At 42.1% G+C, this 22816-nt stretch overlaps 1 protein-coding gene across 5 annotated transcripts in view; it reads right to left on the reverse strand.

The window, feature by feature from the left end:
• The window catches only part of SFSWAP (splicing factor SWAP), a 579257-nt gene extending 566064 nt beyond the window's left edge, over nt 1–13193 (reverse strand). For 3 of the 5 annotated variants that reach the window (XM_078667992.1, XM_078667991.1, XM_078667989.1), the window contains exons 1-3: nt 12848–13193; nt 9601–9770; nt 8680–8811 (exon numbers count right to left, since the gene is read on the reverse strand). In XM_078667992.1, the coding sequence (XP_078524118.1) occupies nt 8680–8811; nt 9601–9770; nt 12848–13068 (523 nt within the window). In that variant the 5' untranslated portion in view covers nt 13069–13193. Of the gene's footprint in view, nt 1–8679; nt 8812–9600; nt 9771–10202 lie in introns of all 5 variants that reach the window. The other 2 variants (XM_078667990.1, XM_078667993.1) reach the window with 2 other exon arrangements.
• Between the last annotated feature and the right edge of the window lie 9623 nt (nt 13194–22816).

Here is a 22816-nt window from a genome sequence, read left to right on the forward strand (position 1 = left end):
CAACCAAATTAAATATGGAGAATGTCTCATCATCATAAAAATACAATTATCTGGCGCATTTGCTTCAGTTTAGGTATGGATCAGTTGCAAACTTTTGTGAACACCAATAAAGGAACATGCTTTGGAAGAACGTACAGGATTCTGCAACAACCAGCTGCCATGAAAAACTCCCTTCCTCCTCTAACACAAACATGAGGACAAGTTAATGAAATAGGTTGACCTTTCTGTTTTGGAGAATTGAAATTTACGTTTGTAAAAAAATCATCAAATCCCAATTCTGTAGCTCAGGATTTGGGATTAATGTACCTAAATTAATCTAACAGCTACCTAGACGTGGAAAGAGTTTAAATACAGTTTCATGTTTAATGTAACTGTAATCTGCTGCAGACATATTTCAATCACATGTTAACCTAACGGATAAGCCTTAGACGTGTTGAGCTCTGGCACAAAGACGTGAAAATTGGTAAATAGCAGGCTTTATCAAAGCGTTTTACATCAGTGTTACTCCTGAGGCCAGTTATTAATTCTCAATAATCCAGCTACGTAGCTGCTAGTTCTCTTGGTGACAATTTAGTCATGTGCTAGAAGCTAACAAGTGTGTGTAGAGAGTACATATGTTGGTCTTTCTTTTTCTCAGGTAGTCTGTGATGTATGCGGGAATCCCCTGGACAGTAAACTAGGATTCAGGATGCTAGTTGATATAACAAACATGTTACAGGGTCAACTAAAACGGGAGACACAGTTTTCTTCAACACCAATCAATAAAGTTAAAAAAAAAAAAACATTCTAAAACAGTAGGAATTTGCTCAATAATAGTAAATTGCAGTCCGATAAAGTACTCCTTGTTCTCAAAATAGCAAAAAACCTCTGAAATCAGCAGTCCATACATACTTGGAACTTTTACTTGCCATACACAAGCTTGAGAACCGTCAGCCAATCTAGGACGCTTTAAATATGGAAATGTGTGCAACATTTGAATGGTTATAGCCCCCACTTCTTGGCTCACTATCAGCCTTGACTGACTAATTCAGGTTTGGCTTGTCGAAGAACATTGCAATCAGTAGAAACAAGCTTCTGATAACAATGAATGGCTTTTGCTTGGTAGAGTTCACTTAGGAAAAAAACCTGTTTATTGCACACTCCATGGATATGAAGATCTCTCCTCTGTGCATTTCCTGTAAATATAACCCGCTCAAACATTCCTTAACCTTGCAGAAACCTCACTGCCTGCTTTATGACCCGTACCGACCCACTTTCAGATACTAGCATGTGCACCGGTGTGCATTTTCAAACAGCAAAGACAGGATGAATGGTTCTTTTTGCCTCTCCCTCTCTAGCGTTTCTCCAAACCTCACCAGCATCGTGAATCATGAAGCGTTGTCTTTGGTTTCAGAAGCCAGAGAGTCTTTTGCATCTTCTCTGCAAAGCACAGATGATGATTCCACCTCTAGTCAGTTTGGAAGTAAACCACACTGTCCAACAGTCAAGTAGCACTAATGCACTTCTCATGCTATTCGGGGACATGAGATGTTCACTCACAGCCAATTAACAATGTGCCAGTTTCCCACAACATATTTGCCTATTTGTCTCCAGACTCAGGCAGACTCTCATGCTACTTTCTTTGTTTTAGTAAATGTTATTGTATAATTTAGTTATGATACTTCGGATTTAACCCGCTCTGCCTCCCACTCTAAGCGAAGCTACCTTGATAGCCATACCCAAACCTGATAGAGATGCCACGCGACTGGGCTCTTGTCGCCCCCTGGCACTCCTGAACACAGACTATAAAATATTAGCATCCACACTAGCCCGAAGACTGGCACCTCTGGTCCCCCTCCTGGTACACCAAGATCAGAATGGCTTTGTACCCACACGCCACACCTCCCATAACATACGCCGTCTATTCCATATTCAGAAGTACGCTGTTCGGACTTGGCCTCGAGCAGAGTGTTTGGTGTTAGACCTGGAGAAGGCGTTTGACTCTAACGAGTGGCCATACCTGGGGGCGGTGCTACAGAAGTATGTCCTGGGAGGTGGCTATGAGGCCATGGTGGACTTACTCTACCACGGACCGACGGTCCGAGTCCGCACTGGTAAACTGATCTCTGACACCGTCCGTGTCTGCAGAGGCACCAGACAGGGCTGCCCCCTGTCGCCCCTGTTATTCTCCCTAGCTATCAAGCCACTAGCTACGATTCTCCGGTCGCGGGGGGACGAATGGGGGATCCCACTGGCGGACGGTCTCCATGTGGTTTCGCTGTATGCGGACGACCTGCTCTTATAGGTCCGGGATCTGACGGCAATCCCAGATTTCCTCGCAGACGTTTTCCAAATCTTTGAGGAAATGTCGGGCCTACGGGTCAATTGGTCTAAATCGGGAGCTTACTCCTTCAACCCGGACACGCCTGAAGTCGACATACACCTCGGCGGAGCAAGGCTGCAGTGGCACCCCAGCACATTCCGCTATCTGGGCATACACATATATCGGAATCCAGCAGACATCCTAGACGGAAACCTGATGAGAGCGTTTGCCTCTATCCGGGCCCAGATTGGCTTTTGGAAGACCCTACCCCTAAAAAGTGCCTAGACGTGTAGCACTGGCCAAGATGATAGTCCTGCCGCGACTATTGTACTACTTCTCCAATATTCCGACTTATGTCCCCACTAAAATATTTCGGGACATTGAGGCACTGCTTCGTGGCCTCATCTGGAATACGGGCCGACCCCGCGTAGCCCTGGTCAAATTATATATACCTACCGCTTCAGGAGGCCTGGCGATTCCCAACATGGAATTGTATTACTTGGCGGCTCAACTGCAGTGGGTGTCGGGATGGCTTAGTGGCAAGAACCTAGAAGACACAGCCTCGGATATCACTGTCTGGACCCAGGCGCAGACCTGCGCATTATTCCACCCCCTGGCACGACCCCCTTGTCCTTCCCAGCTACACCTAGCGGTAGCACGCAAGTGCTTCCTCTGCTGCTTGCGCCTCACCCGGACCACGATACCATATGCTCCGATAATCCCTCTCCAGGGCACCCCTGGGGCGACGGGTGCATTGACAGAGACCCAGTTGGCGTGCTGGACACGAACGGGAGTGGAGACACTGGGTGACCTCTACGCTGAGGGCGAGCTACTCTCTTTTGAGAACCTCGCCGCCAACACGGACCTTCCTGCCGGGCAATTCCTACTACATGCAGCTATAGTACGCACACTGACCACCCCCTGGGGAGATATCACAGAGGAACCACCGATGCATCAATTCATGCAATATCTACACGTCATGGGCAACGGCTCTCATGTTATACACTGGCTGGCGCAGGCCCTCTTGGCACACACGCAACCTTCACTCGCGCAATTGAGGGTGAGATGGGCGACTGACAGAGGCAGAGAGTGGACGGACAAAGAGTGGGAGAGAATATTGCTGGGGCCGACCAATATTCCACGCAACCCCCATTTTAAGCTTATCCAGCTGTACATTCTACATCGGGCTTATCTCACACCTGACAAAATCAACTGATACTTCTCCCTCACAGATACAGCCTGCCAGCGCTGCTCCCTAGTGGGAGCGGATCTCTTACACATGCTCTGGCATTGCCTCAATATTCAATCGTACTGGGAAGAGGTCAAAGCTACACTTACACAATGCACCGGCGAACAAGTGCCGCACACATGGGAAGCCTGTATACTAGGGCTTTACAAACACACAAAGTTGAACAAGGTGCCGACACGGTTCTGGGACATGGGTCTCATCACAGCCAAACGCCTACTCACCAAACATTGGAAGGCTGCTACCCCCCCGCACATCCGACACTGGCACACATCCTTCATTAATTGGGCACGGGCAGAGAGTGCAGTGCTCTGCCGGGAGGAAACAGCGGGCCTCCGGAAGTTCCCTATTGCACAGGCTTGGGACGCTTTCCTTAATTCCTTTCAACGAGCTTGCCAGGAACGTGAGGCGCACTGAGATGGCGTGAGTAGCCGCTGCTGCACAGACACGACACGTGCCGGAACACTATGACCCTCGCCACGCCCCCCTCTCTCCCCCCTTCGCCCCCCCGTCTGGCTGCCACTGCACCCATGCCATTATTAACACTTTAGCTTCTCGCTCACCCGCTATGGCCGCTAGCGCACCACACTGAGCCCACGCCCACGTGCTCACTCTCCCCTTGATCACTCTCACCACCCGCCCCGCCACCAATGAAAACTCACTGCCCCCCCCCGAACTCGCTAACTACAGACCTCTCATCGCATACCGCGCTGCCAACACTGCCGTTCTCTCACTCCCGCCCCGCTATTACTCCACAGTTGCGCTTATACCTATAGTTGTTTACTCATCGGTCATGTTCCCCGACCGAACCCTATATTGCCATAGACCGCGACATTCCACATACAGTGACACTGCTACGGGACAACGCATGCCTTACGGCATGATGCACTCCTGACGAGACAACATCAGGTCCTCCCCTGTACACGCACACTGCGCGCCATGGTGAGGACGAATCCCCCCCCCTTCCCTGAAGGATTGACCATGGGAACAAACTTGCGCCACTGCTGTGTGCACCCTCATGACTACTACTGTGAGACGCCATGGGTATTAGGCTGACGAATATTCCAGGCCTGACTGTAATGGCCATGCTCTGCTGTCACCAGCGATGCGAGCTCATTTCCTTGCATTAGTGAGCTATACTACTATTCACGCGCTCACTTTATAGCGACCCTCCACATATAGAACTTTCAATCCCTCGGCAACCGATCCACACCATACCACCATACTTACCTCTGTCACTGCGCACACTTTGTGGATATAGGTTGCTGCCCGAATATTACAAACGACACAGACGCGCTGACGAGCCTACATGACTTATTGCAGAAAATGGGAAAATGTATGGACCTACTTCTCCATTGTGCTAAGTGCTATACTATGTCCGCATGCTCTCCTTACCCTACGCCGCCGGACCCCCGGGTTGTCGGCTGAATGGCTGTGTCATCTTAACCAATACTCCCTGTTTAACAACCATTGCGGCCGGCCGTATGGGTTGTAGGCTAAATGCTGTGTGAATACGAGATGGACTGTCTAGAACAATAAAGGTCTTTAATTAAAAAAATAATTTTTTTAAATGATACTTCGGATTTAACAAAGCTTGCAATTTTGTGTGTTCGGTTCAACAGTCAGTCACTTAGTTCACCACCCCCTCATTGTGCCTTGATAGCTCTCAAATCGAGCGATTGACTGTGTTGGGCATTAAAGTTAGCCAAAACGATTCTTCTACTTACTATAATAATGTCATATTATTGACTTTGATCAAATATAATTACCGCTGATAATCCCCGTTTCATTTCGCTTATCTGTACCTTTTCGTCTGGGTTATGGGGTGGCCCCAAATCTTGAATACTGTTAAGGCAATTCACACTCCGGTGCCCCAAAAGCTTTGCGCGGGGAGGCCCTGTAAGAACACAACTTGGCCTGGATGTCATGCAGAGACTGCATACCCTAAGTGACCATTTGGACTGGGGCTGTTTAGTACATGTGACTGTGCCAGGAGCTGCCTATAGTGTGTAAAATAAAGTATGACTACAGCAGAACATGGTTATGCTGTTATAGTGTAAAAACTTAAACAACTATAGTCTTTGGCGTCATGCTGTGCTGGTGACTGGCATACAGAAGAGGGGCGGAAAGAATGGAAGCATGCCTACTGAATAAAGTTTGTTGTATGGCAGTTGCATAGCGTACAACTGCCGTTAATGGGGCACCATGGCACTCAATCCATCCGCAACTACAAAGGATCTAGCAGTATGTCTGGCTGCAGAAGTGTGTGGATGTAGACTGGTCCCAACGCATGGTGTGGACTGCTGTGGACAACGTGGTGCTGCTCAGAAGCATGCAGGTGCTTAAAGGGTATGTGGCTCACTTTTATTGTGGTTGTTGGGTGCTTTCTTTGAGATGTTTTATTGCCCAGAGGCAGAAATCCGAAGTTTTTCCTTCTTGGCTCCCAGGTTTTGGAACGCTCTCCCTGACAACCTTCGTATCTCCCAATCATATTTAGAGTTCCGTAAAGGTTTGAAGACCTGGCTATTCACCAGAGCGTTTGAGGTCGAAGTGTCGTCTATTCTGTACCGCACTGTATTAGCGCCATGAAACCGTTTTGGTATGCGCGCGCTCTATAAATTCCCTCAACTTCAACAATATTTTACTGCCTTCCGAAAATCTCTGATTAGGGTTGGACTGCAAAAGAATGCCTTTCGAGACGTGTCCTGTTGAATAGTGGAATCTCAGCATTAGGAGTGAGTTGGATTGGAGACTTCCACTAGTGCTCAAGGTGTTTTACACAGTGCTTGGAACATGATCTGGCAAGTCTCAGAGCCGGTGCAAGCCCAAAAGGACAGGCATGTTGTGGTCGCAGGTTTTCATGTTTAGCAGACTGGCATTCGATTGTTGCATCTGTTGTACTTTATTAACGAGAGATTTCTTGGCTCCTAGATATAGGTTACATAGTCCAGGAGTGAAAGCTCAAAGGCAGCTGTTGCTTGGATTCTTAGGGTGAAGCCTACATAGAAAAAAATTAGTCTTAAGATTTTGATCATATTTGTAGTGTGTTTCACTCAGGATCTAATTGTAGTAGCAAGGTAAGTTCTGCATGTAGTAGGACGTCTCCGCTTTCTGTTGTACTTGTCCAGTAAGGTGCTCATTCTAGGTTTGAAAATCAGGCCAGGATTTCTTGTATCACTAGCCAGTTCCACAGCTAAGGATTTGGATTTTGTCGGATAGTTAGCTGTCATCCCATCTTTCACCGTAATCAAGCATTTGCTTATCTGGATGTGGCGCCACGTAGATCTTGAATGTGAAGTTTAACAGTGTTGGCATTGCAGTAGTAATAAGACAGACTGAATGACTGATTCAACAATAGCCCATGGTAATGTCGAAAGGGCTGTGGGTGAGATACTGCTGTGCTCAGGGGAGTAGTAGGACTGCTGCTGAAAAGGAAGGAGGGGATACAACCCTAGGCTTTCCTTGGATGTGCACATTCTGGTTAGAAGTGTTGGTTGGATGACTGCACAGAAAGCAGGAAAGGTTTGCTGGGATAAAGGAAGCCCCTCTTTCAGCATCCACATTCTTATTTTATCCAATATGTAGACAACAATATATTTGATTCCTCTGGGAGAATGAGGTCCTGCCTGCAAATCAGAAAGAATGCCTTTTTTCAATGAATTCCAGGATTTGGGTGTTGGTTGTCTTTTCAATTGGTTTTTCCAGGGAACATTCATTTTCTTCATGTCTGTAGTTCGCAGAGATAATTGTATCCAGTGACTTATTTTGTTTTATGAGGGGTTTGTGTGATGAGCATTTGAGCACTTGTGCCACAGTACCCATAAAAAGTGAGGAGCTCATAATCATTCATTCTGCTTCTGCTACAGGTTTGATGGATGGGATTTTCTGAAAGGCAACTGGGGGAGCGGGGAGGGGAGGGGGAGGAGATCAGCTAGGGAACCAAATTTAGTGAGATGTGACTCTAGAGACCGATACTAAATGTACTTAGGTTTCCTTCAGCAGTTTCGGGATGTGCTTCTGCTATGGGAGAGTGGGAATAGTTTACTGGTATCTTTGAGATTAGCAGAGTAGGTAGCCTCTTTTTTTCAACTAAACAATCAGCCAGAATATGAGAAGACATGGGTCAGTGGAGAAAGCTGTGGTATCTTTAAATTTAGAAAATATTCAAGACTTATGTGGGCCATGATGCAAAGGCAAGACGAGAAATATTTATTTTGTCTCTCTCCAATTGTTGCTCTGCAGCTGTAAAATTGGCGAGTCTATAGCACTGTCCTGATCTAGGGTTTTCAGCCATTTTTGTTTAAGTGCTTTGCTACTGGATTTGAGTATAGGGAGTTCCTTGGTAAACCATTTTGATTAACTGGTGCGTGGAAAGCACAATACTGTTCCCATGCAATAATGGCGCTAAAATCTTTTAACAGTCTTTTATTTAAAGTTGGAATGGCTGATGCATTGTACCTTAATATTTTCTGGTGAAGGGTTTGCTGTGGTTTAGTGTTTCTAAGGTGGACAATTTCAACTTTTCCCAGGCACATTGTAGAGTTTGTTGACAAGTTTGACTTTTGGAACTGTGAAATTCTGGATTTGTAATGTTGACAGGCTGAGCAAAATGGTTGCCACAGCAAGGATGAGAAGTTACTGTTCGAATAGGGTTAATATAAAACATTTTGATTGGTGGGTAGGTAAGGGGAGATCGCCATCACTGGAGTCAAGTAGACCGATGTCAAGGTATTTGGTTAAGTAACTCGGAGAAACTTTGAATGCATGCTAGATGTTCTCCCTACTATGAGCTACTAGGTGGCAAGTTGAAGGGCTACATAAAAACAGGGCTATGCTAGCCTTGCAATTATTGCTATACAGATTGAATAAAAGTAATTTACTTAAGATCTAAACATTACCAATCTCATTTATTACAAATCTATTGGTCGAACCCTGCCAGCCGCGCTAATCAATGTGATTCACCTCTAAGCCTTATGATAAACAGCCAAATGCAATGTTCACAGGCTGTGATGGGTGCTCAGATATCAAAATAGCTACAGGTCCATACAAACAGTGACGCGCTACATAAATACAGGCAATATAACAGACAACTGCCACATCATATTCCAATAATATAGACAGGCTTATGTACCTTTTTCTTTTTGGTTTTCCTCTTCCTCTGTGGGCTGTGATGGGTCATAGTAATCACTATTATAGCAGAAACCCACTGAGTTATAAGCATCATCTTCTGCGAGGGCTTCACTCAAGCGCTTGTATTCTTCCTCTTGAAGGAAAACACATTTTAATTAGCACAATAGAATTAAAGTTGCACATGGGCCTAAAGCATTTGAAAAGTGGCTAGAAAAACAACAGGTAATAAAAGAAGCCTGGATGTTGAGAGTACCTCAGATTGAATGCTTTTCAGTTTACAAAACCCATTTGATAACTGTGCACAAAATCATCTCAAATTAGTATTGCACGCTTAGTGGGTCACGGTGACACAGGTTCCAAAGGTGGTAAAAAAAAGCACTTTTTTGCTGTTTAAAACGACATAGAAGCATTTTAACTGAGACCTTGGAGGGGCAATGTGATCTGATTGGTCAAATGTCCGGTACTTAAAACTTCCACATGCTCTCACCACTAGCCCCCACCTTCAACACCACAGCAGGGCATAGCTGCAAACTCTTTATGTGAACTTTGGGCAGGAAAATGGAAGGTCACGCAATTTTCCTGCAAATTTCTTACAATTCAGAATTCAGGCGAGACATTGAAAAGGAGACAGTAGTACACGCAAATACTGGCTTTCATTTACAGTCCTGTGAAGAATAATTAAAGGGTATTTGGTTTCAAATTCCAGCCTGCCATCAAAAGTTGGGCAGATTCTGTGAGGGTCTACAAATAAACTATGCTGAGGTCCTCTCTGATACGCAAAGTCTCCTGCTTTTCCAGTCCACTGGATACTGTCAAACAGATAATATCAGAAAAAGTGAGTATATGTGCAGAAGTAGATTATTACTTTATTCAGTACATTCAAATACACCGGGTACTTCAGAATTTTTTTCGTGATCAGTACCTTGCCTTGCCTCCTCCTCAAGCAAGTCCGTATGCAAGGCTAAATACCTCTCTTCGTCACAGAGGGTCTCGATTCTTGCCTCCTCTTCAGACAGGTGGTAGTTACGATTCCAAGAAGTATGTTCAGCATCATAATCAGAAAGGTCATGCAGGTGACCACGCCCGTCATACCTGCAATATGAAACCGCTGGTCAACTTAGTAGATTTGCCTTTCTCGTCTGCGACACGACAAAACTTACCTGTTACCATTTGCTTTTTACTTTAAAGTAAAATAACTATTTAAACAGTGCCACTTACACAGACTCTAAAACCTGCATTTAAGACCTGTAGAAACTGCGTAAGAGCTAGAAAAGATGATTTTTGAAAGGAAAAAAGCTCTATAAAAATGGTACAATAAAACTAGTTTGAGTAAATTAGTCTTACAGTTTTAAAGTGGACCTGTTTCAATATCGATCTTACCCTACATCGTTCCACTAAACATTGGCAAAGAAATATTGCTTCTGGAAGAATTAACTAGTTTACATTAACACAAACCCGAGCATAAATACCTATCCGTAAGAACCAAATGCTGGAAGTTTCATTGCTTCTTACTGCAAGTCTCACCTCTCAGGACAGATCTTCGCCACAGAAAGCTGCATCCTCCGGAGAATAAATTATGGCTAGGCTCGGCCCTAAGCCATGCTGCTGAGGAAGCAAGTTCTAGGTTATGTGACAGACAGAGAGAGACAGATACAAGTATTGGAACAGCAGCAACCTGTGCAGTTAAAGGAGAACTGCAAAAAAAAAAAATAATAATAATAATAAAAAGGAAAAAACACCTGAAAGAATTGGTGATTGTTACTGAACATGTATTAGCTTTAGAGAAAATGAATTTACGGTTGCCAATCAAACTACATTTTCATAAATGCTAATTATTAAGTAAACTGCTGCTACAGAAAAACAGCGAGAACACAAGACGTCAGTGATTTAGAAGTTCTGAGTCAACATGTTAAAAAAGGCAAGGTCGTTGTCCGGTCCTGCTAGTCTTAGTTAAATAACATGTAATGCACTCGCCCTAAATTGCTTACGGGTCTGTAATGGAACTCAGTCATGAACCACAAACATATTTTTTTAATATCAACACTAAAACAGGAGCCATAGGTCAGAAACATAGTTATCTCAGCTTCATCTATTTGCAAAGTTGTTCTCAAAAATACTTCTTTAAATTTGTTATTCTGCTGAAAAATGGCAGTCGATGATTGAAATCAATGAACGTTTACTGGTACAACATTTTCGACAGCGGATGTATGAGTTTCTGTCATCTCAGTATTAGTTATTTTAAAAACTTGATTTCCTTATCAAACTTCATGAGATGGAAATCTGACAGTCATAAGCTAAGGGTACACTCGGGGCAGGAGGCACAATATAAAAATAGCTCTGCAGTAACAACTTTTGTTTTTATAAGCCTCAAACAGGTTGCTGTACAATGTTGTCTGAACTGAGGGCAGAGGCATAAACCAAGTAGCCGTGATTATACTGCGAGTAAACCGAAGGGGCGATTACAGGGACATCAAACTACAGGACAACGTTTAATTGAATTTTGGAGCAGATGTTACTCAACAAATGCTAACACGTGAAGACTTATGCTGCTGTCAAGTTTGAGACCACTAATTATGGATTTCTATGGTTATCAAGTGTACTTTCCAAGCAGTTGTCAAAGGAAGAATCGGGGTACCAATTTTCAGAGGCCCCTAAGGTGAAGCAGAGCCGTCTGGGGTACTAATGTTGCTGAGGCAAGACAGAGATCAAGGGTAAAAGTGGACATATAGCCCAGTTGGAGTAGTATAAGGGATGTTCAACTGGGGGAGGGCGGGTCACTGTAAGGCCAATGGAGCAATACTTAGATTGAGTAGAGATTGGGTCAGCGCGAGATGGCACAGGATGCATGACATCAGGTCTACAAAAAAACGGCATGGTGCTAAAAGAAAAGACTCTAAAGTACGAACGGGGCAGATGAGCCTACACACTGGGGTTCCAACCAAAGAGAAGCTCCAAAAGAAGGAGAGAGTGCGTGATCAGGTCCAACAGAGATGTAAAAAGGGATATTGACGGAGTTCCCAGGAGTGTACAGGTTACATGTGAGTGAACCAACTGGGAAAATACACCCAACAATATCGAATTATGAAAGAATCACCCAAGTGAAAAGCTGTATCCAGAAGAGAGGTGCCCATACATGTTGTATGTCAGTATGGTGTGCAATAGAGGGTTTGCCGGCAGACTATCAGCTAACAGGACAAGCTTAGATATTAGGAGGAATGAGAGATGGTCTCCCCAGTGTTTCCTTATATCTCATCATCATAAGCATCTTGGGCATTTTGGACTATGTATTCTATTCGGGTATATCTATCGCTAGGATCATCTCTGCAGATGTTATTGACATACTTGTTAAGTGACACAGAACTCATCTTCAGTCTATTCACACTGCTTTTAACCACTGTTGCATGTTGATTCTGCTGTTTGCAGTTAATCACATAACAAAACAAACGTTGCAAAAAGGAATTGCGGAAGCTGTGTGTCACATCATAATTGCCACTCGGCTGCATGTTTGCCATTGTCATCCTACCGTGGTTCGTCCTCCAAACTGGCACTCAACGTGGAAAGAGAGCCCAAGCAGGTTGACATTAACAAGAACGCAATAAAGTTGCAATTGTGATGAAGGTGGGCTGACAGGGATGCAACAACAGGGTGGACGGTCAACGTGGCCACCTGATGAAAACTGGCCAAATGAGAAAAAAGTGGCTAGTTTGCACAAATTAAAAGATAAATTAAAGGGTGGTGGGCATGGTGTGATTCGAGACCTTTCTGCAGGGTGGGCAGCAGACCTTTCTGCAGGGTGGGCAGGAGGGCTGCCCTTTGTACCTCTGAGGGGGCAGGATTGTCATTGGTGACATCCTGGAGGACCACCAGGGTCCGGTGGACGAGCAAGGCTCTGGCATCCACACGAGGGGCAGATTCGAGATGCAAGGGGGCAGAGGAGCCTGCAAGGTGGCAGAGGAGCCAGCATGGCCCCCGGAGGTGTGCGGCCTGCTCCGTGCACGGTGGGACACTCCATGGATGCGGTGAGAGCATGTGAGAAGGCTCGAAGTACTCTCCACGGGAGGCTGCACTGACAGGCCCCTCCAGGACCCCCACACACAAGCAGAGCCCCAGCACCACCACACCCCGCCCCCCTTCCCCAGCAGAGAGCGGGCCCGGCGCGGGTAACCGACCTATCGATCAGGGTGTTTGGGTCGCCCATCCAGGGGATAAGGTGCCGGCCACGCTCCTGGTATCGCGCCATCTCGTCGTCGCGGAAGATCTTGCAGGCGTATCCGAAGACCAGCAGGTCGGCCTTGGGCCCGAGGGGCGCGGGAGCCGCCGGCTCGGGGGCGGCGGCCGGCGCCACCGCCGGGTGCTTCATGGCGCTCTTCTTCGGCCCTGATATGTACATTGCGCCGCCTGGATGAAGGAAGGGCCCGGCCCGCCGCAGCTGTCACCGAAGACCTGCACAGTCCACCGCCGGAAGTTATCGCCGGAAGTCACTCTGCGGCCATTTTGGTTTCAGACCCGTTTCCCGGAAACAAAATGGCCCGTTAGCCACTTCCGAGATGACACGGCTTCATATACCGCAGATTCGTCAATCTGTTCAAGCCAACTGAAGCAACCAACGCAAAAAAATCCATCTGCTAAAATCATTAGCTTTATTTATTTTACAGCTGGAGCAAATATAAATATTTCTAGCGTATGTTAAACATTATTTTGAAAGTGGTCTACTCTCGAACACCCATTAAAAACCCGAAGATGCGCATGCGCGTAAACTTCCATTCCAGAGTCAGGCAAGACGTCACTCGTTCTAAAGCTAATAAAACTCCATCCTTTTGCCTCCCCCAGTCATGGCCGCCGTTACTACACTGTCAGGACGTCACCGTTCTGACATAGAACTAGAACGGTAACTTACAAGCCCTTTTCTTTATAACGAAGTTGTGCATTTAAAACATATCTAACGTAGCGCGGGCGGAAATAAATAAATGAGCAAGACATGATTTTCAGTGCACTGTGATCTGTTACTGCATTTAATTAAGATCTTCGTTTCTAATTAGAAAGTTTTTGGTTGTTTATAGTCCAGGCTTTTACCTTTAGGTTAACAAAGAGGGGTGTAAAGGGTTCGCTAATAGAATATTGGTCACCAAAATATCGCAATACGAAAGTATCACTATGAAAATATCGATGAGATCTGTCATTATTATCGTTGTACTAAATATCGCTTTTTAAATATTTATAAAATAAATTAATACATATTAAATAATAACATTCGTTTAAAAATGAAATACATTTAATATATATTTTAACAACTATAACAAATTAACTTAATTTAAATAAAAGTTAAACACATATAATAGTATATATTTACATATATCTACTTCAAAAACATTTTGATTTATATTATAATTTAAAATTATTTAAAACCAATCTAATTAAATTAGAAAATAAACAACATAACATTCTTAAAATTTAGTATAAAATATTTCACACATAAAAACATAAATAATTAAAAATATAATTTTAAACAAACAAAAGCATAGTAATATAAATTAAAAACAATATAATCTTTTTTTATAAAATATGAAATGTAATACATATACTATTCCAACTACAATTTATTCAAAACAAGACAAACTATTATAATAAATATATTTAAAACTGAGGGGCTGATTACGATGGCGGGCGGTCCACCATCAACCTCAATATTCCCACCGTCACATTAGGATGTCGGTGGGAATGGGATTGGTACCGCGGTGGGCGGAAAGACCATCCGCCGTGGTCCCGCAAGGTGGTCCTTTTCCGTCCGCCTTGCGGGACATGGTACAATGGGGGTATACCTCTGTCCTATTGCTATAAGATAGTTATGTGTTCAAACTATCAGCTCATGCTTTTAATCTTGACACTAGGATTACTTCTTTAACATTTTTTTCTTGTGTCCCAGTAGTCATTTTTATTCTTCACATTCATTTTCTTTTGTACTGCAAACTATCAGCACCACTGATTGAGATCACACTTTGGTCGGGCCGATCATCGGTTATGAATTACGTGCAGTTTGGGTCCCCCTAGTAAGGTGTGGACTGCACCAATTCGTGCAACCATTCCCAGATGACGATGTTCCGCCAGTGTGGTGGGCTGATGGGATTCATCTCAATACGGTGAGGCTGAATTTGTGTTGCTCTCAGTTCCAGGTTTGTCTAGCCAAGTTCTTCTGTCTCTTTATTTGTTGACCGGTAGTCCCCTCTTTTGTTGTTTCGATGGTAGTTGGGGACTGGAGACTACAGGGTCGGTAAAAATTATTTCCCCAGGACCCTCTTTTGTAAATTTGTGTTTTGGTATACTGGCGGTGCCTTGCAGGCACCACCGTGTGCATTCGGATGCCTGTCTTTTTGGGCAGAGATTCCACCGCAAATAGAAAGGCGGTGAATGCCTTTGGGGGCCCATTGCGGGCCCCCGGGTGGTGTGGGGGTTGGGGTGCTGCACGTGGGGTGTTCCTATGGTACCCCCTACATATGCATGTACATGGTGGCAGGCACCGCACAGTGCCTGGCACGTTGTGCATACATATGCAAAACGTCTTTTTACATTGTGGCTGGTGCTGCCACCCGCCCCAATGTAAAAATACGGGATGCGCCCGCCAGTGTGGCAGGCGCATCGTAATTTGTATTGCGGGACCGCCACACCTATGGAGGGCTGTCCCTTTTGCCTATGTGATGGCCGGCGGGCGGACTCGTAATCGGCCTCACAGATTCCAAAGGGGTAATATGTACTATTCCCACTCCAATAAGTGTAACAGTAGGGAAAGTCTTGGATAGCGGAGAGGTAAAATTTACTATTCCCACTTCAGCCAGTACAACAGTAGGGAAAGTGCAGCATTGTGGAGAAGTAACATGTCCTATTCCCACTCCAGGCAGTACAACAGTAGGAAAAGTGTTGAATTGCTGCAGAGGGGTAACATTTCCTTTTCCCTCTCCAGTCAATACAACAGTAGGGAAAGTGTTGGATGCAGGAGGGGTACATTTACTAATCCTACTCCAATTAGTGCAACAGTAGGGAAAGTGTTGGATAGCAGTGGGGTAAAATGTACTATTCCCACTACAATGACTGCAACAGTATGGAAAGTGTTGGATTGCGTAGGGGTAAGATATACTATTCCAACTCCAATAACTTCAACAGTAGGAAAAGTGTTGGATAGCAGAGTGGTAACATTTACTATTTTAACCCCAATAACTTCAACAGTAGGGAAAGTGTTGTATAGCGGAGGGGTAAAATTCACTATTCCCAGTTCATTAAGTGCAGCAGTAGGGAAAGTGTTGGAGAGCAGAGGGATAAAATGTACTATTCCCACTTTAGTCAATACAACAGTAGGGAAAGTGTTGGATAGTGGTGGGGTGAAATTTACTATTCCCACTCTTATTCAAATACTTTATTTTGGTCAATAGACAATAAAAGTGCAGTGCAATAAAATCATACAATACATTACCAAGTCATTGTAAAAAAATATATACACATAGAAATACCCCAAGGAAGTCCTTGTATACATGAGTTATTTCCCCAGACCTTCGCATCATCAAGTACCCGAAAAAAGCCTATATGTTAGAATATTTCCCATTAAAATCTGATTTAAACTAGTATTCTATGCTCCCTCAGGTATAAAATAGGTTAAAATCCTACTCATATTATAGATCTATTAAGTTTAATATGTTTGAATGAGTCTTGCCCATAGATAAGTAGTGGATTGTCTTGCGCCTAGGAGCACAAGAAAGACTTGCGCGTACACCACGTAAAAAATAAATAGCGCGAGACAACAAATACAATCGGCTGTTGGATTTTATATTTCAGGATCCTAAATGCTTCTACACAGTGCTTGGACCCCATATTTCTACACACCTAGATCAGCCATCTAGATCTAGCCTTTTTATAACCTGTACAAAAAGAATACATGGAATTCGGTTTCCTCAGCATTGCTGCAGGATGGACACCCTAAAAAAGAGGTGCCTGCCCTTTTGTTGGAAAATATACGCAGCGGTAGAGACCCACGTCTGAAGTGAAATTCCCACTCCAATCTGTGCAATGATACAATGCAACAAAATATCTTGATCAAAATAACAATTCTTCAAAAACAAATGGAATTAAAAAAATATTCAAATATATTTACTATTAGAAATAAAAAAAAAAAAAACCTATTACAATGTCAAATACATAACACACATCTCTACAAATAGTATTATTATAAGATAAACAAAACTAATTTTCAAACAAATGTACTTTTTCATTTAAAAATTAGTTTTTAACAAAACATTAATTATAACATAAATGTAATTCAGTTACTTCTCACCCTATAACCCCACAAAACTCTCAACCTGCAACAATACATTTGCTTTAAAACAAAAAATGTACACTATTAATATAAATATGTACCAACAAACCAATTATCATTCATTAAATATTAATTATTAATTAATTATAACTAATGTACTTTCCGTAATATACCCCCACAAAACACACAACAAACTCATAACATTTACACAAATTATTTACACAACATAATTATCATATTATTAATACAATAATTCAAAAGATAATTATGAATTACTTAAAATTAATTTACTTCCCACCCCAAAACCACACAAAGCCCACAGCCCATATATAAAATCTAAAACAAAAAAATATTAACAGATTTAACAAAATTAATTATCAATTAAACAAATATTATTTATTAAAAACAAAATATTAATTTAGTAACCTTAACTAACTTCCCAGCCTTTAGTCCTATAAATCCCATAACCCACACCTAAAATCAAAGTAAAAAAATGTATTACAGAAATAAATCATTAATTATTGTGAATTAAATAATGAATATCATTTAACAATTAATTATGAATTAATTACATTTGTTTCACTCGCCACCTTATACTCCTTTAAACCCCACAACCCACACCTAAAAAGATTTTGTTAAACAATTAACATAATTAATTATCAATTAATACATTAATATTCATTAACAAATAATTATTAGTTAATTACAAATACATTGCTTCCCACCCTTAACATTAACATTATTAATTATCAATTAATTTATTTATTTTAATTAACAAATATTTATTAAATAATTACAAATTACTTCCCACCCTTTACCCCTATAACGCAACAGTCCCCAACCCCCCCAAATAATTACGCAATTAACATAATTATCAATTAATGAATTAATATTAATTATAAACATTATTAATCAATTAAAAAGAAATGACTACCCACACTTTACCCCATAACCACACAATACACCCCCAACAAATTAAACATTTAAGATATTTAATTTTCATCTAATTATTTCATATTAATCAATAATTAATTAATAATTTATTAAGAATAAATTACTACCCACCCTTCACCACTATAAACCCCACAACCCCCACCTAACATTTACTAAAACAATAATAATACAATGAGCATAATTAAATTCCACTAAAATAAATAACTTTAAATAAAAAATCATCCTAAATGTATTATAATTAAATTACTTATCACCCTATACCCCTATAAAACCCACAACCCGCTATAGAACTAAACAACATTAAATAAATTACAATTAAATTTAATAACTACTAAAAATACAACAAATATATTAAAAAACATAAACAATAATTATGCAAAAAATTACATCATATACTTTTAAAATATATACTAAAATACATCTAAAGTTTTTTAAAACTATATTTTAAAGAGCTATATTTTTGCAAGCAATATTAATGACTTCTATATTTTAAAAAATCGATGTTACTTTCCTAAAAATCGATATTCTTGACATCGATATTCTTGCTGTCAATATTTCCTTGTAACAATATTTCTGACTCAATATTCTGGTCTGTCGATAATAAAAACTTGATATTCTGTCTGAAGACCTGCAATGGAGAGGACTAAACCAGAATCAAAGAGCCTCTTAACTTTGAATGCAGCCAAACCTGTCTGGCCATAGCACGACTAGAGCTACTGAGCTGTTGCCCCTGGCATCAGGTGAAAGAGAGTTTGGACAGCAACATCAATAAGGTCTGCTACAATAGTTGCAGAGCATATTAAAACACATGATACATATATAGTAATTTAAACATAAACAGTTTAATTTTCTACAAAACAATGAAGGCCAGATGTGACATAGTGACATTTCTGGTTTTGTGATATTTGCAGCTTCCAAATGTCAGATTTCCTTTCCATGTTTGTTCTGCATAGGGCATAGCATTCATGCACTCATGTGTGCACAGATACACACACACACGCATAAGCACATACTGACAAGCCAACCACCCACACATGCAGGCAGTCGCAGACACACACACACACACACACACACAGGCATAAGCACACACCTACAAACCACACCACACATATGCAGGCACAAGCAGACACACACACACACAAACACAGGGCAGATCTCTGGTAGAAAGAGAGAGTACGAAGGAGGAAGTTATAGCTCCCATATTAGACCTATGTTATATTAAGGGTGCCTGATAAGATGACTTTCCAGGTGAGTTTTATAAATGGTGCAAAGAAGGTATTGTAGGAGTTTTATACGCGGTGTGCCAAGAGGTTGAAACCCTCAGTTCTCTGTCAACTATCGTAAAGAAGGCGGTGATCACTGTACTCCGCAAACAAGGCAAAGACCCTGTTCAATGTGGCAGGTATTGCCCTACTCAACAATTTGGACATACAAATATTAGCAAAGGTCCTAGGAAATAGACTTACAACATCTAATACCACCACTTATACTTCATACTCAGCTATGGGTTATCCTAGGCAGATCTTAGGGAATTCATATATGTATTCTCTCACACCTTTTGCAGCTTTCCAAATAGGCGCAGGTGGAGACACTGGCCCTTTCCCTCAACGCCGAGAAGCTGTTGGTTTACATGTTCCATACTTTGCATGGAGTGAGTCTGGGTAGTTTTTTTTTCAAGAACCTCTAACAACACAAAAAGATGATGGATGGAATGGTGGACATTGTCAAACATTCACCCCTGTCACAGATCTGGGTTAAATCCATGTTTGTTTTGCTCATCATGCCATCCCAGTTTGGACCCAGCCATATGCAAATCAGTCTTGACCCTGCTCCTCATGGGAACAGTCCAGCCCGAACTGCCAGGCCAGGTGCTCCCTGGACAGGAAACAAGCATCCTGGGACTGGTTTCGGAGAATCATCTCTCATCAGCCAGCTTGAATCCAGCGGCCTAGCAAGCACTGGACCCATTGTGTTGGTATCCTTCCCACTGAGGCCGACTACAACAACACCAAAAGATGACGGGCGGTATGTTGAACAGTGTCAAATACTCTCCAAACTGCAAATTGCAGCAATTGTAGGGATTGAAACCCCAGCAGGAGCATTCAAAATCCTATTTTTATACAGATGCCATCTAATTCACACTTACTGACTTGGAAACATTCCTGCTTGCCCTAATGAGGCTCATTTTATTTATTTATTTATCCATTTATAGAGCTCATGGTTACACCGCTGGTGTGTCCCTGCGCTAGTAGCAGATTCTCAGATGGCAGGAGTTGAAAGGAGTGCATGTCACATCTAGCCCATGAGCATGTATCAGGGGTCTCGGGGTCTATTCTAATTTCCTGGTAGGGAAGAGCCATGTTTTCAGCCTTTTCCAAAAGGTAGCTTCACATGGCTCTGTTCTCATATCGGCAGGTAATGAGTTTCAGTGTTTAGCTGCTAGGTATCTAAAAGACCTACCACCCATCCTAGCCTTCCTTATTCTTGGTACATTTGATAGAGCCGTTCCTTCGGATCTCAGGTTTCGGCTGGGTGTGTATAGTTTGCAGGTACCTCGGACCTTTCTTTGCCAAGATTCGGTGACAGTAGCACAATGTCTTGAACAATATTCTTTTTTCAACAGGTAGCCAATGTAGGTTGTCTAAAGCCTTTGTAGTAGATGTTCTTTTAGGGAGATTCAGCACTAGGCGGGCAGCTGTGTTTTGTAACGATTGCATCTTCATTAGCCTTTTTTTAGATGTGCCCAAGTATAGGACATTGCCGTAGTCAATCTGAGAGGTGACCACAGCATGTACTATTGTTTTTCTGGCGTTGACTGGTAATAGGTTGCGGACCTTCCTCAAGACTTTCAACGTCCCAAAGCATTTACCTGTTACTTTCTGAATTTCACTCCCAAAAGTCAGATTGGAGTTAAGCCACACTCCAAGGTTTTTGACTTCTGTTTTGGAAGTTGGAAGTTGGTTAAGCGTCTCAGGCCACCATGCAGATGTCCAGACAGATGTAGACCCTCCCACTACAATCACCTCTGTTTTACTGCTATTGAGTTTCAGGCAGTGATTTGACATTTATGCTGTTACCTCCTCCGGGCATTAGGAAAATTGGTGGGCAGTACGTTTTGGGTTTTGAGACAGTGTGACAATTAGCTGAGTGTCATCAGCGTATGATACAATGGACATCATATGACCTTCTACTATATTGGCGAGTGCCCATGTATAAGTTAAACAGCACGGGGCTCAGAATTGAGCCCTGAGGCACTCCTTGCGTAACCTTCAAACCCTGTGACGCCGGGAAGGATATCATCCATCATAGGGCCATGCCCCTAACAACACACATCTCTAATCTTTGGAGAAGGAGACCATGGGATACGGTGTCGAAAGCTGCACTGAGATCCAGCAGGATCAGTGCAGCTGTATGTCCTTCGTCCGCCCGTTGTCTTAGGGTTTCTGTGGCCAGGAGCAGAGCTGTCTCAGTGGAATGTGCAGCTCGGAAACCTGATTGTGAGGGGTGCAGTAGGGCATTTCTATCACTATGATTGGTAAGCTGTATGTTAACTACTTTTTCTGCAATTTTTGCAAAAAATAGTAGAAGCGAGATGAGGCGTAGGTTCTCTAGCACCGAATGGTCTATTTGGGTTTTTTCCTTAGTGGGCGAACCATGGCCTGCTTCCATTCATGGGGGACTTCTCCCGATTGGAAGGAGTGGGAGATAGCTCCGAGATGAGTGGCATAATTCGATTATCTCCCTGCAACAGGATTTCTGAGCGTGCTGGTTCCCGCAGGGAGACATATTTAATTCTGTTAGCTAGCTTCCTGATCTCATCTGGCTCTAGAACTTTAAATTCTTCTAGGGTTTCTCCTTTACATACTGTGTTCGAAGTACATTCAGTGCTTCTGCCCTGGCGTGCTTCCATAGGAAGGTATCATAAATCTTTGCCACTTTCCCTGCAAAGAAGTCAGTGATGCTATTGCAGGACTCCTCCGAGGTAGAAGGGGGCTTCATTAGTTTATCGGTTGACTGTAGGGATTTTAGTATGGTGAACATTTCTTTTGAGGAGTTTTTTGTCCTTTTAATCTTTCCGGTATAGAAATCGCAGCAATTTTTTTTATCAATGTGTGGTATAGTTTTTGTTCTTGTTTATACACCCCCTTAATTTTGATACAGTAGTTCGTACGCCATCTGCATTCCAACTGTTTACACTTTTGTTTGGCCTTTAATAATGTTTCATTGAACCAAGGTGCTGATGACTTCGCCCTCTTGGTATTTATTGTGGTCCATGGCGCTACATCATTCAGTGCTTCTGTTATCCATGTTCCCACTTATTTTTTGGCTACTTTATGTCCTTATCCATTCGGGGCTCATTTTTTAGCAGTGTGTGTGTGTAAACGAGTTAGGATTAAAATTGTCCGGGGAACATCCTTTTTAACGCAACTTTTTCAATGCACTACCATTTCAACGCAACTTTTACAACACAAGTGCTTTTACAACGCATGTCTTTTCAACGCATGTTATTACAACGCAGATGTCATTACAATGCATGTCTTGGCAACGTAGGTATATTGGGTTTTTTTATTATATTTTTATTTTTTTATATATTTATGGTTTATTTTATTTAAATTAATAAATATTAAAATTACTAATTTAATTTTTTTATATTCTAATTAATACTTAAGTTATTTTATATTTTATTAAATTTTCAAGTAATATTTTTGACATAGTAAGTATTTTTTAATTTTTTAAATTTTATTTTAAAATATATATTATAATTAATACAAGTAATATTTATTATTGATGATTATATGTATTTTATTGATTATTTTTGTATATTTTTAAAAATGTAAAATAAAATTAATACTCAAGTAATTATATATATTAATTTATATTCAAG

The sequence above is a fragment of the Lissotriton helveticus genome, chromosome 11, assembly GCF_964261635.1.
Source record: "Lissotriton helveticus chromosome 11, aLisHel1.1, whole genome shotgun sequence".
Classification (NCBI taxonomy): domain Eukaryota; kingdom Metazoa; phylum Chordata; class Amphibia; order Caudata; family Salamandridae; genus Lissotriton; species Lissotriton helveticus.